Raw genomic sequence first — 12,373 nt, forward strand, 5'->3', positions numbered from 1 at the left:
ATATATTAGAGAGAGAGAGAGATTTTTTTTTTAATATTTATTTTTTCTTAGTTTTCGGCAGACACAACATCTTTGTTTGTATGTGGTGCTGAGGATTGAACCCAGGCCGCACGCATGCCAGGCAAGCGCGCTACCGCTTGAGCCACATCCCCAGCCCAGAGAGATTTTTTTAATATTTATTTTTTAGTTTTCGGTGGACACAACATCTTTATTTTATTTTTATGTGGTGCTGAGGATCAAACCCAGCGCCCTGCGCATGCCAGGCGAGCGCGCTACCGCTTGAGCCACATCCCCAGCCCCTAATAAAATATTTTTTAAAGGGCTGGAGATGAGAATTAATGGTTAAACACCCCTGGGTTTAATCCCCATACCAAAAAAAAAAAAATTCGGTCTGGATTCCATCAGTGGTATCTGAATTTTCCCCAACACCATTACTACCCCCAATATCTCTTTTTGTTCACTTCCTTCCAACAATATTATCTCAGTTCCACTTCCTAATAGCTATTTGCGGTGAGATAAGTTATTTCACCTTTCTTAGCTTCTGTTTTCCCCTCTGTAAAATGAGGCCGATAGCTCCTTTACTCACAGAATGGTGGCAAGGGTTGAAAGGAATAGTTGATGCAGAGGGCTTAGTGCACAGGCTGTATAAGTAGCAAGCTCTCCCAGCGTGTTAGCTATCCTGATGGTTATAGTCATCTTCACCACACCTCCCTTTGTCATTCATGCTGGTTCCCACTCCTGTCCCTCCCTTAAAGTTCCCAAAGCACCTCAAGTCTGCCCACCAGGGGGCCCCACATGCCATTCTTCCTGCCTGACTGGTGCTGACAGCCAGTTCCCAGAACTCAACCCTTCCCTTTTGCCTCTATGACAGCTCTGTCACCTCTCCCCACCCATCCGCCTGATCTTCCACCTCTTCACTCCAAATATCTCATCCTAATGCCCCCAATACTTCATTCATTCTACAAATATTTATTGAGTGCCTACTCTATGCAAGGCTTTATGGCAGGTGTTGAGGTTATAAGGGGAAAGATTAAGCGAGGTGCAGTGACGCACGCCTGTTATCCCAGAGACTAGGTAGGCTGAGGCAGGAAGATTGTAAATTCAAGACCAGCCCCACCAACTAAGCAAGATACAGTCTCAAGATAAAAAGGATTGCAGATATAGCTCAATGGTACAGAATCCCTGGTTCAATTCCCAGTACTTAAAAAAGAGGTAGTGGAGGAGGGAAGGTAGCGTTCGATACGTCCTGCCTTCAAGGAGCACCTATCTATAAGGGAATGACCGAATAGAGGCAGAGGGAGTTCTAACTTGGACTTGTGGGGTGGGAATGACAAGATCAGATTGCCCTTTGGAACCAGCCCTCTTGGCTGGAAAATGGGTTTCACCTCAAGAATGATAGGCAAGCACTCTACCACTGAGATACCCTCACTCAAAATACCCTGGCTTCTCACATTATATGTTCTTACAATTCAACTGAATTTCTGAGCTCAGCTCTTCATTCCTGGTACCTCAGACTCACTTCCACACACCTCACTTCCTCACATCCAATGCTTCAACTCACACCCCACATAGCCTCAGCCTCTCACTCCAAAATCTCAGTTCCCTTTGTCCAAGTCTTCAGGAGCTGCATTCCTCACCTCAAATACTTCAGCTCTTCCTCTAAGACATGCCGGTCATTGATTTAATCTGGGTTCTTAGTACTTTTTCCCCTTTTAGGAAAAGGATGGGGAAATACTCCCACAATGGACAGTGACTTGTTTGGGAGTGGTTCTCACTAAGGATGGAGGCTATCAAGTTTTCTGTGCATGGTTGTGATTTAAAGAAGTCCATTTTCAGTGCATCTTCCAGATAAGACAGGGGCATCCCTCACTCCCTCTTTGGAGATTGCGTATTTAAATGTTTTTATTTGTCTTTCTCACTCTTTCCTATCCCCATGATCACATCTCTAGTTTCAAATGCCTTATCACTAATATTTCAGAGTTTCATGGAGAGGGGTCATGATTTTATCACCTCTAATTCTCCAAAACTAGTCATAGAATCTTAGAGTTGGAGAGGTTCTCAGAAGCCACTAGTTCAGTGGATTTCAAAATTCTTTTTAGCCAATGATTCTCATCTTCAACCAAATATTATACGAAACCCCTGTAGATATGCTGGGCAGCAACTGGAGCATAGCCACATAAGCCCTGGGATTCTATGCAATGTGGATTGAAAACCCCTCATGGACTCAAGACTGAATTCCCTTCAAACTGACTTTACAAAATCTCCCAACAAGTGGGTAACTGTTTTCTAATGGCATTATTCCCCCACATTATTCTACCACACTTTGAACTGCTCCAGTTTTTTTTAGGAGGAGAGAGAGAGACAGAGAGAGAAAGAGAGAGAGAGAGAGAGAGAATATCTTTTTAATATTTATTTTTCAGTTTTCGGTGGACACAACATCTTAATTTTATTTTATGTGGTGCTGAGGATCGAACCCAGGGCCCCCGCGCATGCCAGGCGAGCAAGTTACCGCTTGAGCCACATCTCCAGCCCCGAACTGCTCCATTTTTATTAGATCTGAAGAGTAAGTACCTTCATACTCTAAAATTGCATTCTAAGAGAGGGAAGGCTCTCATTCAGAAAAAAAATGGCATAATTTTGGGGGGCTTCAAAGGTCAGAATGAGGGAGGGTCCCAGGGTCCCACCAGTGGGGTATCTCTGGTGATATTCAGGGCATCAATTTTCTGTAGTATTCCCTGTTCCTGGAGCGCTTGCCACAGCTTGATTGCTGGTGCTGCCCAGGGGACTGGCTGCAACCAGAAGAGCACAGCTTGAGGACCCCATGAGGTTGCCATAGATACTGATACGCAGGGATCTGGTGAGCTTGTTATTATTTGTATGTATCTTCCCTCTAATTGCTGTGGGGTAGCTGGAGGTTCTGTGGGTGTTACAGCAATAGGGATCAAGAAGGGTGTGTGTGTGCACACACAGAGGAGTTTGTAGGCTCCAAAGTGCCACATGGACACGTCAGTGTGTGCTGTTGAGAAAGTAGTGAGGGAGGGAGGGGGAAGTGAGGTAAAGATAGAAAGGAAAAGGAGAATGGATTGATTTCCTTCTAATTTTGTAAATTCTAAATTTCCACTTTATTTGTTTTTTTTCCAAAAGTAAAGGGCAGCACCAAGGACATGGTAGATAGTCGATGAATATTTGTTGAAAGGCAGCTAGTTACAGTAATGTGAGTTATTCCCAAGTTTTCACCCCAATATTGTTCTTATCATTTTTTCTTTTACCCAGGGACTTGATGCAAAGTTCTTTTTATGGTTACCCTGAAATAGCCAGTGTAGAGCCCTCACCCTCATTGGAGATGATATACCTCTCCTGGCAGGCACAGGAGATTGGCTAGTTATAGTCCTCTTTTTACACTTCCCCCTGGGACACTCTTAGGGGACTCCATGACAGCCCTAGTCTGTACTCGTTCTGACCTCTCTCCACCGTACATGAATGAATATAAAGTTTCAAGTATCAGCGTCTGGAAGTCAGGAACCAAGTCGCCTTGAGTACCGGGAAGGGGACATTGATGATCAACTGATATGCAGACTCCATTTCTGGAACACAGGCTAGCAGTTACTTTTACCTTGAAGGTGGATGACAGAAACTCAAGACTTACTGGCATCTCCATGTTCACATTCTCATTGCCTGCCCACGCTGGGACTTGGGACCTGGCTCTCACCCTGGTGCTTTGAGGTAGGAAGTGGCCTTACCCCCACCGCTTTACTTCCTGTTGCCCTGGGGATGGGTGGGGCATAGTGCTCTTAACCTCTACCCTTTCCTTGGTCCTTTATGCCCTCCTTCCAGGCAATAAATTAATGCTTTTACTCTTGGACTCCATTCCCTTCTATTCCCTAATCTTCTCAACTGGGCAGTCTCAGAGCAACTCCTTGGGCTATTGGGTAAGGAAAGGAGGGGAGTATTCCCTGAGAGCTTTGCTCCACCCACCCCTCCCCCAGGCTGCTTGGGAGGCTGGGACACCTCTCAATTGTCTCCCCTGTTTGCTGACAATAGACACAGGACTCCCCTGTGGGCTTCTTGCTGTAATCAAGTCTAAGCTGCAGCAGTTGGCTGAACTCCATCCTGCCCAGTTGGGGCTGGCCTCTGACTTGGGGTACAGCTGCCTTAGCAGATCAGGAACCTGCCCAGCCTGTTTCTCCTCCATGGAGACAGTTATGTGCCTCTGTGCTACCAATCTGTGATGTTGGGTACTGAGGAAGGGGTGGTAACTCCCTTTACCATTACACAAATATTTACTGAGGGTCTGGGACTGAATATGCAGGGTGAACAAAAAGACAGAGGCCCTGCCCAACTGAAGCCTACAATTTAGTGAGAAGGCAAATATTAAACAAATAACAGCAAACAGTTTTAATTAGATACCAGGTACTATTATAAGTGCTTTATGTGATTTAGCCCATTAAATGCTCACAACTCTGTGAAGATAGTATTTTATTACCAGTTCTCAAGGCAACTGAGGCACAGAAAGATGAAGTGACTTGCCCAAGGTCATATAGCTGGCTACTGAGTTACCCAGAAATCCAAGATAGATAGTCAGATGCCAGAGTTCATTCTATAATGTTTTAGCTCTCATACCAGAAAAACGTATCATTACAAAATATGTAAGTGCCATAAAATCAAAGTACAGGATGGCTTACAACAAAATGGAATGTTTTGTTCTTCCTTCTACTTGATCTTTTAGCCACCAAAGACACAAAGCCTGTGCAAATCATTCCCCTTTCTTCCCTTTCATTGCTGGCCTGAGAGTGCCACTTGCATCCTTTGCCTCTGGCCTGATCTCCCTGATGAAACCACTCCTGAAGGGTCCCCCACCCAAAAATGACGGCAATGATACTTGCACAAGGCTAGACTGTCAGCTCCCTGAGGGAAGACTGCCGGCAGCTTCTTCTGTACAGATTGTGGATGTCTCCAGCGTGTGCAGTTTGATACAGTCTTCTTGACCTTGGCCGTCTCTCCACTTGGTGAGAGCCGGGCTGGGGGTTTGGGACCCACGTGTGGAGACTCTCCCAGAAAGCTCAATGGTCCGGACCCATACGCCACTTCTAACCCATCCTCGCACGAATATTTCAGAGCCCTTGCAAGGTCCGGGACTAGCTCATAGACCGCGAACCTTTCAGCTCTGTCGGCCAGCGCTGGTGGTCCGGAGCTGGGACCCCCCCCACAAACATTTCTCTGACGCTCCTGGCCCNTTTGCTGTTATTTGTTTAATATTTGCCTTCTCACTAAATTGTAGGCTTCAGTTGGGCAGGGCCTCTGTCTTTTTGTTCACCCTGCATATTCAGTCCCAGACCCTCAGTAAATATTTGTGTAATGGTAAAGGGAGTTACCACCCCTTCCTCAGTACCCAACATCACAGATTGGTAGCACAGAGGCACATAACTGTCTCCATGGAGGAGAAACAGGCTGGGCAGGTTCCTGATCTGCTAAGGCAGCTGTACCCCAAGTCAGAGGCCAGCCCCAACTGGGCAGGATGGAGTTCAGCCAACTGCTGCAGCTTAGACTTGATTACAGCAAGAAGCCCACAGGGGAGTCCTGTGTCTATTGTCAGCAAACAGGGGAGACAATTGAGAGGTGTCCCAGCCTCCCAAGCAGCCTGGGGGAGGGGTGGGTGGAGCAAAGCTCTCAGGGAATACTCCCCTCCTTTCCTTACCCAATAGCCCAAGGAGTTGCTCTGAGACTGCCCAGTTGAGAAGATTAGGGAATAGAAGGGAATGGAGTCCAAGAGTAAAAGCATTAATTTATTGCCTGGAAGGAGGGCATAAAGGACCAAGGAAAGGGTAGAGGTTAAGAGCACTATGCCCCACCCATCCCCAGGGCAACAGGAAGTAAAGCGGTGGGGGTAAGGCCACTTCCTACCTCAAAGCACCAGGGTGAGAGCCAGGTCCCAAGTCCCAGCGTGGGCAGGCAATGAGAATGTGAACATGGAGATGCCAGTAAGTCTTGAGTTTCTGTCATCCACCTTCAAGGTAAAAGTAACTGCTAGCCTGTGTTCCAGAAATGGAGTCTGCATATCAGTTGATCATCAATGTCCCCTTCCCGGTACTCAAGGCGACTTGGTTCCTGACTTCCAGACGCTGATACTTGAAACTTTATATTCATTCATGTACGGTGGAGAGAGGTCAGAACGAGTACAGACTAGGGCTGTCATGGAGTCCCCTAAGAGTGTCCCAGGGGGAAGTGTAAAAAGAGGACTATAACTAGCCAATCTCCTGTGCCTGCCAGGAGAGGTATATCATCTCCAATGAGGGTGAGGGCTCTACACTGGCTATTTCAGGGTAACCATAAAAAGAACTTTGCATCAAGTCCCTGGGTAAAAGAAAAAATGATAAGAACAATATTGGGGTGAAAACTTGGGAATAACTCACATTACTGTAACTAGCTGCCTTTCAACAAATATTCATCGACTATCTACCATGTCCTTGGTGCTGCCCTTTACTTTTGGAAAAAAAACAAATAAAGTGGAAATTTAGAATTTACAAAATTAGAAGGAAATCAATCCATTCTCCTTTTCCTTTCTATCTTTACCTCACTTCCCCCTCCCCTCGGCACTGAGCTGGCCGCTGCTGCAGCCCTAACCCCCACCACCACCACCCGCGACGCGAAGCCGGGCCACTGCAGCCCCCGCCCTACTCGCCCCCCTAGACGTTTCCAGAGCCCGGGAATGCGAGCTCCCATTTGGCGGGGAACGTAGAGGAAAATATCATGGGGAAGGGGAGCTATTGATGTCAGACTCAGAACTGTGCCCTCTTCCCCAAAGGCTGTCAATTGAGCTGGGTTGCGGTGGGATGAAGCCGGTATGGGAGGGAAGGGTTGAGCTTCACTTTCCCCCTTGGTCGATGGCGATTTCTCTTGGAATCATACTTTCCTTTTAACCTCTCCTTCCTCTACCCTCAACTATTACTGCAGAGAGAAGGGCAGGTTCTCTTTCTTTTCTGGTTCTCTTGGCCAGGACTGCAGGGCTATCAGTGAGATGCAGCAGGTGTGTGTTTGAAGCATCGCCCACCAGCTCCTGATGTACAGCCTGAGGTTGGGGCTGTTGCTTTGCCCAGGGACTAGATGAGGGGGTGGGAACCAGGTGGTACTCCACCCACATCTGTTCAGTGTCATGCTGTGGCTTCATCCTTCTGCCTCATGTTGGCTGGTGGTGGTCACTGCACTGGGGTGTGTGTGTGTGTGTGTGTGTGTGTGTGTGTCTAAAGGTCTGCTGGTGAGAGCATCACTGTCCTCAGATTTAAAGTGTGTCTGTGTCACTCTGCCCTGCTCGGTGTCCCAGTTCTTTCCCCCTTCTCCCTCCAGGGGTGCTTTCTCTGTGGTCCGCAGGTGTGTGAAGAAAACCTCCACACAGGAGTATGCAGCAAAAATCATCAACACCAAGAAGTTGTCAGCCCGAGGTGAGTGTTCTCCATCTTGGTTTCTCCCTGGGGATCCTTCCAGGGCCTTTGACTTCTGCAGGTACCCTGGGAATTGGGGAGTATGTTTTAGCACTTAAAAATGAGTTGAAATTTCTGGTGGACTTTGAAGCTAAACAAGGAGTTGTGTGAGGTATTGAAAATGCTTAGGGAGAAAAGAATGAAGAAGATGTAAGAGACATGGGTAACTGGAGTGATCCCTAAAGGCTTAAAGGAGTTTGATCCTAGGGAGTTGGAGGATCTGGGGTAGTGGGTGGCATGGAACAGAGAGCTCTTAATTTGGAGCACTGTTTAGAGTAGTGATGGCCACTGCAGGCCTGTCCTAGTCCCTGTGCCCCGATGGTGACTTTGGATGGATGCAGTAAATGAGCAGCACTGACAAATCCAGCCTCCCCTACCCACCAGGCGGCAGAACAGACTCCCAAGGGAAGAAAATCTGTAAACATCAGGGGAGGCTGCTACTGGCGAGGGCTTCTCGGGAACAAATCCTGCCAGATGAACTTGATTGCTTTTTTTGATCAAATTACAAAGTTGGTAGTGCAGTAGCAGATGTAGTCTGTCCTGGATGGAGAGTGATGATGCCTCATGGTCTGGAAATCCCAGTGGCCCAGTCTGGGCAGGAGCTGCCTTGCCTTGGGATGTGGGGAGCATGAAGGCCCAGACCTTGGAGCCTCACTTGTGAGATCCTCCCTAGTACCTGAGGCTGGAAGGGTCAGGGCCCATCTTTAACACCTCGAACGTATGCTTTGTGAACCTCTTATTGGATGTTTGCCAAACTTACCTCATCTGATATGTGTAGACCCAGCAATGTGTGAAGCATTCTGCAAATAAGTCTGGTTAGTACAGAGAGGTCAGGTCTCTGAGGGCTGTAGAATGCAGCCCAGGGATAAAGGTTATGAGACTCAGAGAAAGGAATTAGGGCTGGGCAATAGGATACTGGAAATATATTAGGAACCAGAACAGATGCCCTGGGGAAGATGTGAGCTTTGGCCAATAATGATGCCAGCATCTCTGGGGCTAGAGATGTAATAGATGTCCCAAGCACTCAGAGAAGCTATAAAATTCCACAGAGATGACAGGGGCTTCTGTCATGTTGGCAGTTGTCCTGGGACCTGTTTAGCAGGACTGTGTTTGCCCCCTGGCTGGAGAGTCTCTCCTATCTTTACCAGCAGGGCTTGTTTTGCTGTCCCATCCCTGCCTCTATCTCTCACTGAGTGCACTGACTGTAAACTTGACTTGTTTATTTTCCTTCTCTCTGGGCACCTTGAGTCCAAGGCAGTGGTTGCTATAGAGATATGTGGGTGGTCAGATGCCCTCCTCCCCTAAGGTAGGGGAGATACAGGGGCTGGGCTCTCTGGCAGATATCCTTTGGCTAAGAATGGAAGGTGCAGGCAGGGACACCAGGTTGAAGATATGCCCACACATAGCCCAGGTATCAGAAATGGGGATGATGTCTGGAGTCTTCAGTCAGTGATGCAGTGCTTTGGTTTCTTTATCTCAACAGTATCCCCTCACCCAAGGGTGAGGAGGGAGAGACAACTGGAAGCTGAAAATCTGGGACATAAGATAGTGATTGTGGTGACTTTATGGAGCCAGCTGCCTTGAGCTTTCATCTTCTACTCCTTCCCTACCCACCTGAACTTCCCTGTGTGATAGCATCCCTTTCCTTTCTTACCTCCTTTCCACTTTTTTCTGTCCTTCCCAACTGGTATCTTTCTTTCCCTGCCCAAACCAGATGAGGTTTAATTTCTGATTTCTTTTTTTCAACTTGAGAAGAGGATTCTTGTGTGAAATCGTATGCTTCAGACAGCAACTCCCCCTCTTTTGAGATGGTTATGCCAAGACTGGGACTCTCTTGTATACCAGGTTAACTTTGGGACAGAGTCTTGTTCCTGACTGATAGACTCAAATGCCATCAAGAAGAGTTAGGAACGTGCATGCCCGTAGTGTCTGGGGGTGGGAGAATGGGAGGATGTTGTCTTGTATGTAGAGGCAGCAAGGGGCATGCTAGGCTGGTATGGGCGATATGAACCCCTGGAGCAAGTTGGGTCAAGGTCCTCACTAGGCTGCTGCTGATGGGGTTAGGAAGTGAAGGCTGTGGCTTTCCTTCAGCCTCTCAGTTTACACTCTATATTTTATAAAGGTGCTGGGACTGGGTTTCACTCATCATTGTCTGTCTGTCTAGGGCTCCATAGGTGTTAGATTTCTGTGTCTGGGAATGTCATGGGCCCACCAGGGTAGCCTGTGAAGGTCTGAAGGGGCTTACTCTGTTTGCTGGGATTCCTTGCTGGATTGCTGTCTTATTTGTGATTTTCTGTGCTGCAAACTGAAAGGAGAGAAAGAGGGCATAAAGCTGCTTCTCCTTGGCACTCATGGTGAGGTGGCCCGGGAGGCCTGGGGAGAAATCACTTAGACTTCTGGGGGTCAGATATGGATGGGAAGCCTTCTTGTGGGTTGTCATTCCTTGTCATTGTAGCCTCCAGCACCCACATTGGTGGCTGGGTTGCCAGGTAGGGAATTCACGTGAATGTTCTTTGAGCACCTTTTTGTTTGTGGGCCTCTCTACCTAGTCACTGATAGTCACATAATGTCATTCCATTTGCTTTAAACCAGCAATAGGTGTGGAGATGGGGCTCTTACCAGAGCCCGTGGTTCCTAGCTTGGCTCTGCTAGGCCGAAGGAGGCATTTAAATAGGCTTGGATGCAGGAGCTAGTGGGCCAGGTGATGGCAATGATAAATCGTTATTTTAAGATTTAAGAGCACCCTCCCCACAAAGGAGCCTGAGCCCTTATGTCTTTTTTATTTTTAAATCTTCATATTCCCTTCTTATCTTTATTCATATGCATACAGATTTTCACCTCGTGGAGCATAACATTTTATATCCTGTTCTCTTCACTTGTATCCAAAGCATATTTCCCATATTGCTACAGTTGAAGGGCAAATGGTCTTTTTTTTTCTTCTGCATGCCTTAGGATTTATCCTTGGAACAATTAGCATCATAAAAAAACTTCTGTATTGGGCCATTTATCTGGATTCCAGTTGCTTTCACTAAGATGGGTACTGGGAGTAATGCCCTTGGCCTTAATGAGAGATGCTACCAGAAACAGTGTTATGAAATCTGTTACCACACTTGCTATATTTATTTATTTAATCTGTAAACCCTATGTGAAGAGATTTCTATTGAAGCTACTTTGTAAGAAAAGCTCTCCTCTTTGTGAGGACCTGAGGAGGTGAGGCAAGGGACCTTATCTGTTTTCTAATTTTTGTGTAGATGAGCACTAGCAAAGTGACTGATCCACACTCAGTATACATGTTAAATGAATGGATCAAGAAGCCTAACCAATCATGGTTACCTTTTGGCTTTGAGTCCTGGGAAACTCAAAGTCAAGTTGCTGGAGCCCTTGTTCCCTGGTGCTGGCTTGGGTTCCCCCTTTCTGATCCAGAGAACCAGTCTGCTGCTGGAGGAGAGGACAGATGAGGATAAATACCTGTGCTTGGGACAGGAGAGATGTAGGAAGTCAGTGTAGCTTATGGCTCCTCTTTTCTTCTTGTTAATGGTCTTATAGGACTGCTATTGGGACCGTCTCTGAGCACTGACTGTCAGTGTTAGTGTGTCTAATGGTCAACCTTGAGTATTGATTTAAAATGCTGCTTCCTAGGTTTTGTCCATAGAGCTTCGGCTTCAGGAGGTCTGGGGTGAGGTCCCAGAAACTGCATTTTTAACACAGGCTCCAACAAATTTCATCTAGGTAGTTCATGAGCCACTCTTTAAAAATTGCCATCCAAAATCAGCAGCAGCAGTGACAGTTGCTCTTGATACACTCCTAGGATTCACTAGCCGCACCTGGGGCTAGCCTTCTCCAGGTGGTGTCTCTTCCAGTATGTGGCCAACTGTGCACATGGGCTGATCTGTGATTAGGGGCCTCATTCTGGGCCCCCAGATTGGGATGCCAGTCTGCATCTGAGACTGTAGCAGGTTGAGTGATTGGTGTTGTGGCATGTTGGCCACCAGAAGGGTAAAGGCTGTCCCTTTCTGGGTCCAGCTGGCCCTGGGGACTGAAATGGGATCCCCTTGGATGGTGCCAGCTGGAAGTCCCCACCCCCTTGGTGTTGGCCTGAGTAGCCCCCATGACATTTGTGTCCCCTGTGGTATCTCCAAGTGATACTTTCCTGTTAAGGATCTGGGTGAAATGAGGGGAAGAGGAGGGAGGGTGATGTGGCAATGGAAGGAGGGGAAGAAGGAGGAGGAGGCTTTGTGCTATACTGGAATACCAGGACTCGAGGAAGCATTGAGAGATTGTGTGCAAAACCATGTTTTCTTATTGAGGATAAAATAGCCTGGTTTCTGTTAACAGAGAAATAGCATCCTTCATATAAATGAACTTCTCTGACTTCTCTCGTACCTGCCATGGATGAGAGTGCAAGCTAGAGGTCCCTTCTCTGTGCCAAGCCTTCTGCTGGGCCAGTTTCATTGTACAGTCATGATTTAGTCATACAGCCTGTCACCCTGCCCTCCTACCCACCTCCTCAGTGGGACTTGGGGTGCTGTATCAGGGTGGAGATGGAGGTTGGAAAGCAGGCCCTATCCCATAGGCAAGGCTCTTGCTTTTCTTCCTGTTGTTTGCTTTCGTCCCTTGTCATCATACCCTCGTCAGAAGCCGTGCTGAAACCCTAGAGGTGAGTGGCTGACCCCATTCTCTGCTGAGGCTGGAGACAGGGAAGGGGGGGGCGTTGGGACCAGCTCTTGCCACCATCTCTGTGCTTGCTGCTTTCTGAACAGCTTTGGCAGGCTGACTAGGGCCTGATCCCATGGGTACCAAAAGGGTGGTGACAGGAAGAGATGGACACTTCGCACCTCTTGAGTGCCTCTCTGCAGAGGCCCTTTGTCACCTACTCATGGCCAGACAGCTCTGTCCTG

The 12,373-nt window shown here is 47.6% G+C and overlaps 1 protein-coding gene and 1 long non-coding RNA gene across 22 annotated transcripts in view; both read left to right on the top strand.

Annotated features, from left to right (window-relative positions):
- The first annotated feature begins 2,432 nt into the window (after positions 1–2,432).
- On the top strand, positions 2,433–5,227 carry LOC125616464. Of its 2 annotated transcripts, XR_007347087.1 has the most exons (4): positions 2,433–2,563; positions 2,730–2,857; positions 3,621–3,723; positions 4,727–5,227. It is a non-coding gene; the product is annotated as an uncharacterized LOC125616464 (long non-coding RNA). The 2 variants fall into 2 exon arrangements; XR_007347088.1 differs by lacking the exon at positions 2,730–2,857.
- A 1,374-nt stretch (positions 5,228–6,601) lies between these two features.
- Positions 6,602–12,373, top strand: part of Camk2g (calcium/calmodulin dependent protein kinase II gamma) — a 58,670-nt gene continuing 52,898 nt past the window's right edge. For 17 of the 20 annotated variants that reach the window (XR_007347105.1, XM_048801845.1, XM_048801853.1 and 14 more), the window contains exons 1-2: positions 7,136–7,206; positions 7,342–7,436. Coding sequence is in view for 17 of the 20 variants with exons in the window: in XM_048801845.1 (XP_048657802.1) it covers positions 7,151–7,206; positions 7,342–7,436 (151 nt within the window). In the remaining 3 variants the exon portion in view is untranslated. Of the gene's footprint in view, positions 7,072–7,135; positions 7,207–7,341; positions 7,437–12,373 lie in introns of those variants that run through there. The other 3 variants (XM_048801861.1, XM_048801847.1, XM_048801864.1) reach the window with 3 other exon arrangements.

This window comes from Marmota marmota, unplaced genomic scaffold (assembly GCF_001458135.2).
Source record: "Marmota marmota marmota unplaced genomic scaffold, marMar, whole genome shotgun sequence".
NCBI classification, from domain to species: domain Eukaryota; kingdom Metazoa; phylum Chordata; class Mammalia; order Rodentia; family Sciuridae; genus Marmota; species Marmota marmota.